The sequence below is a fragment of the Atta cephalotes genome, assembly GCF_000143395.1.
Source record: "Atta cephalotes unplaced genomic scaffold scaffold00017, whole genome shotgun sequence".
Taxonomy (NCBI): domain Eukaryota; kingdom Metazoa; phylum Arthropoda; class Insecta; order Hymenoptera; family Formicidae; genus Atta; species Atta cephalotes.
The window spans coordinates 421,536-427,064 of NW_012130081.1; the positions used below are offsets into that span (position 1 = coordinate 421,536).

General features: G+C 35.3%; 1 protein-coding gene across 1 annotated transcript in view; it reads right to left on the reverse strand.

Moving 5' to 3' along the window:
* Positions 1-583: 583 nt before the first annotated feature.
* Positions 584-5,529, reverse strand: part of LOC105618469 (homeotic protein distal-less) — an 84,481-nt gene continuing 79,535 nt past the window's right edge. The window contains exons 3-4 of the mRNA XM_012200002.1: positions 2,153-2,324; positions 584-900 (exon numbers count right to left, since the gene is read on the reverse strand). Of these exons, the coding sequence (XP_012055392.1) occupies positions 584-900; positions 2,153-2,324 (489 nt within the window). The remainder of the gene's footprint in view (positions 901-2,152; positions 2,325-5,529) is intronic.

A 5,529-nucleotide genomic window follows, 5' to 3' on the forward strand; every position in this document is an offset into this window, starting at 1 on the left:
CGTTGTTCTCTCGATGTACGTGAAACACGATAGATATTCTATATCTTAGAACAAGATTCATTTCATAATTATTTTATCTTCTTAATAGCGTCGTAGTAGGTAAAAATTGAAGCATAAGTAGGTATTGCACAGTTCATACAATCACTTCGAACTTTGTGAGCAACACTTTTCTATTTAACTTCAATGTCATTTTCAATCTCAAATCACAAACTCAATTGCGATTATTCACATTTTTAATCATAACGTAATAAGAATAGATGCATTTCTATGAAGTTGTTACTATTAGTTAAAAAAAAGTGAGGTAGCTTAAATCATATCTCTCTCTTTCACACATTGAGTTGAAGACAGATGCTAATATGCTCAATTCTTTCTAACGAAGCACAGAAGCTAAAATCAAGGAATCCGCAGTCTATATATATTACGTCTATTCTTCAACATACAATATTGGAAACATCAGTTTTCAACATATAATGATATTGTAAGAGTTAAGAACTACTTTAGATGCATCAATTTCGCTCTAGTTTCCGAAAGCAATGCATCAAGCTTGGATTGACGAAGATTCTCCGATTCGGAGAAGCAACACTTACGTGAGTAATCCGGGGTTAGGGTCCGCCTGATACCAAGAGTACTGCGGCATGTAACCCGCGTGATGTGGCGGCGGTGGCGGTGGCGGTGGATGATGTCCGGCCGTGTGCGGATGATGATGGGAATGAGGCGGCGCGTGTGGATGCGGATGATGCTTCATCTCACCCGGCCAGGAGGGTGCCGGTGGGCTCTCGTTGTGCTGAGGCGACATCTCGCTTCCGGGGCTCGAGCTCCCAGGGGTGTGACCGCCGCCCCCACCGCCCATGCCGCCGAGGTAACCCGTCGTCGGGCTGCCCGACACAGAACTTCCGCCCCCTGTAACAAACGCGAACCGGGAACCGTTTCAGAATTGCTTCGAATCTCGCGGCCGTTACTGTCGTCGCCGCGCCGTCGTCATACCGCGTCGCGTTGCTACACATGCAGCTGCATACGCCTGAATGGGACCAACGTCGCAAATTGTATTAATCGTGCGAGGGAACGGTATTGTGCGATAATGCATCTGGTGGCTGCTACGAGATGGGAAAGAGTTTCCAGAGGGTGATTGCGCGTTCGATTCTGCAGTCTGTCTCTAAGTCAAGTTAGTCTGCTCGGAGAAAAGGAGGTGTATGTAGTTCATCCCTGACTATACAATACACGTCACGTTTTCGTGATATTTCGCCGTTTGGGAACGCTCTGATTTTTATCGTTTCCGAAACTTTACCTTGATACTATTCTTAAGCACGTTATAGTTTTGTATTCATTAGCGAGATGTAGTAAACATATATATTATATAAAGTATACTCATATTTGTATTCATTTAATGTTTATTAATTTTTAACATTCAATCCATGAAAAGAATTAGAGTACAAATTAATTCAATATGTTAATATAATATGAAAATATATTGTAAAAATTAAACTGTAACAAAGCTCACAATATAAAGATAAAATTTGATATATCGAAACCATTATTTGAAACATAATGATGTGCATTGGAAAGTACATGGACGCTCGCACTAAATTTCATCATGAAAGAGTGGCATTCCTAGGAAGAGAAATTTCTCAAGATAAAGTTAATTATGTTGACTGTGTCTTTCGTGGTACATTTCCGAATAAATCACTTACTAGGCAGATTTTCGAGATTACCGTTAGTCGCAGAAAGCGAGCAATGGTGAAGCAAGCGTATCATCGTTGTCGGCGATACGGGCAATGGCAAAGGCGTGATAAAAAACGCAGACCGCGAAAATTGCGTCGGATCATTAGTATTGTAATTACGGAGCAAAGTGGCGTTCGTGGAGATTGCGGCGGAGATGCGGTAAAATAATGGAGCAGCCCCGTCAAGCGCGCAATCATCGCGTACGTTCACCAGTGACATTCAATTAACGCCCGTTATTCACCCAATTAAAAATGTGCAATTGTTCGCGAAAATATCGTGAGAACGATATTTTGAATTGATCGACAGTAAAATGATCGAAAGCGCTCTTCTTAAATATTAATTAAATATATGATGAGATTTTTCTTTCATGAATTTCTTTTTGTTTAACTTATATCGGTGTATATTTTATTTACGCAACTGTAAAATAATATACCTCCTTGCATAAGACTTCCGGGTTGACCGGGTTGAGGGGATGGTCCTCCGGGTAGAGCGGTTCCACCTGCCAGAAGACTGCCATGCTGACCACCACCGCCACCCCCACTTTGTTGCGCTGCCTTCATCATCTTCTTGTATTTACTCCTCCTGTTTTGGAACCAGATTTTCACCTGCAAGAAAAATTATAACAGTTATGTTAGAGATATTTTCATGAATACGTGAACAAAAAGTCAGTCATCAAATTTTATTATACATTTTATTATACACGCTTTTGTCTAACAGCGTCAGACATGACATTTCAACAAATATGAATAATCTTATCAATAATAATTGAGCTGTTGTCCTTCATTTTGTCATAATAATGAAGGTAATTTCTGTTAACTTTTGACGATATTAAGATAAATGAGAAAGATAAAAGAATTTCATAGACAAAAAATATCGCGACAGAACGCTATATACATTATACTTATTATTATATTGAATACTCATTAAATGTTTACAGACATTTACATCACATTTACATTTTTACGAGTATTAACTTGTTATATTATTTTTTAAAAATATCATTGTTTATAACTATTTTCTTAAGTTTATTAGAAGATTTGAAGGAATTTGAGGATTAGAAGATTTGAACACACTTTTTACATAAATCATTTTATTCCTGATGTAATGACATGCAATAAATTGTAATACTTTTAATTTTCAAATACATATTATTCATATTAATCATATAAAAAATTATAAAAATAATAATATCAATATTATTCATATTAAATATAATCAACATTGTTATCATAAATGCTAATAATTATTATTAATAATTATTATTACATTATAATTACAAAGCAAAGTGCCGTCTCATATTTTATGTTGTTTCATGTCGCATATCATTAATATGTTTTTGTTTCCTTTTTCCTTGAACCATTAGCTTGATCCCTAAAGTTATCCCCAAAAGAGGACCTCGAGCGATTTCGTCGAGATGCGTCGCTCGATTATCGACGCGCGATTGGAAATATATTTCGCAACTACGATGCGCGTAAAAGCGTACCTGAGTCTAATCCGATGCTTCGCATCATCGCTCCGTACTGCCGGGTTAGACGGTGAAGACGAAGGAAAAAGAAAAGAAAAAGAACGTTCGTCGTTTCGTAATCATCGTTTCTTTTGCCTTCTCGCTGCGATGCATAGAACCGCAGCGGCAGGCAGCTTCGTCGTCCTGTGGCGCGTATACCGGTGCGCACGCGCGACCGCTAGGATTGCACATGCGGTATTTTTTTTTGTCTCCGCATACACGCACCGCATGCACGTGACGTGCTGGCTCAATCTTACGTAATCCTACCGCGCGAAGTTAAGCGTGTACGTGTACAGAGAATACGCGAGGTGTACCCGCGTTGTATCGCAGCTCGAACCGAAGCCATATGTTTGGACATGTCGTCGGAATTGGTCCGCGCGAAAGAAAGCGGTAGAACTTCTTTTTCTCCTGCGCGACATTTCCTTTTATATTTTATTTAAAAAAATCTATTTTATTTAATTTATAAGTGGAAATTAGATTAATAAGAACAAATTAATTTAATTAAGAGAAAAAAAATCCTATTTTCGGTCAAAGCGAATCTTTGCTGAACATTTATATGTAAAAACTAAAAAATAAGATGTAATAATTATAAACTGAAGTTTGGAAATAATATTAACAAATTACATTGACTGTCAATTTAATAATAATGCCAATAAACATCTTGAAACACTGCGAAAACTGTTTTATTTAATAAAAATCTTACATTTGACTTCACAATTATTTCTAGATTTTCGCTATTTTTTTCGTATATTATTCGCATCAATAGATTCAATCTTTCCAAGAATAAAGTTCACTTCACTATCAACGAAAAGTCGATTTTTATTTTTAACTGTTTTCCACAACCTCCTGTCCTTGACATGTTCATGCTTTCGTTATGTATTCCACCGTATGATTTAGAAATATTTAGCTACACCGGATGACTTTCTGACGAAAACAGAGACATGTTTTTTTATTAATAACACACCACGCCTAATGACTTTTTAACGAGCCTATCCACTATACTTGTATAACCATTCGGGCTTACTCGATCAAACTTGATATTCCATCGCCACGTCGATCAAATGTTGCGATCATAAAACATGAGATGAATACAGTGAATACGTGCCTCTATTCACCAGGTACGAAGAATGTTTTTTTCATAATTAAAGATTACTCTCCTTTCATGGCAATCTTAGTCTCGTCGAACAATGTATTCATATGCGATAGGAATGTAAATTATAAAATAAATTACCGTTATGTATGTACATATATATGGCTATTAATTATCAAGCAATCAATAAAGAAACTTTTCATTGCGGAAACCCGCGCAAGCGAAAAAGCAACAATTAAACGTTTTTATCATCTGCGTTTTAGTCATCTGCTGATTAATTAACATTTATACGATCAATCTATCGAATGCATTGACGATATCATTGATAAAATACTCACAAAGCACGATAAAACAGTAAATGTGACTTTTTGTAATTAGCATCTGAATTTGTTTTTTTACTTTTAATGTACTCGTTTGTATTATACATGATGTTGCTACTATTTCGCGCTATTTTTCAACCTAATTCCCTATTTTATAACATCCCCTACCGGTTGAGTGAAATAATTTAATTAATTAAAGTAACTGTCCATCTTGGATTGGCGTCCAAGAATTTAAAAAGTTGACATGAACATACATATATACATATAGTTTATTACGTAGTAAAGGAATCAGATTAACGCGGTGAGTGATGTAAGTCTCGACTAAACAATCGTTTTCGGTGATTATTTGATAACAGTATCAAATAAGATTTTAAAAAACAGAGAAAGAAATTTGTTTGAACATTTCGACAACTTTCACAATCGTCAAATAAATCTCAGGCAAATAAAAGATCAGTGAAATATGGAAAAACATTTATATATAATCATACAAATTTGCAAATATCCTAAATAAAGAAGATAATCACTTGGTCAAATAAAATTCTCACTTTTCACATATTTTTCTAAAATGTGAAATAATAGGAACGAATTAAAGATCGAAGATTTAAGTTAATGGAATAATCGATAGGTATGGTACGGCGTTTTTGCATTATATATAAGCAATAAGAAATCAGAAATAAAATATAGTTTCAGAAATACGCATCATCACACTCTGCTGTAACCTCTTCATCGAAAGAAATGTTTTCATCAATGTACAAACGCACGCATATATATATATATATATATATATATATATATATATATATATATATATACTACTACTACTACCTTACTTAATTTATATAGTATTATTTTATTTTTAATTTAATTACTACGTAACGAAACTACTTAACTTAAGT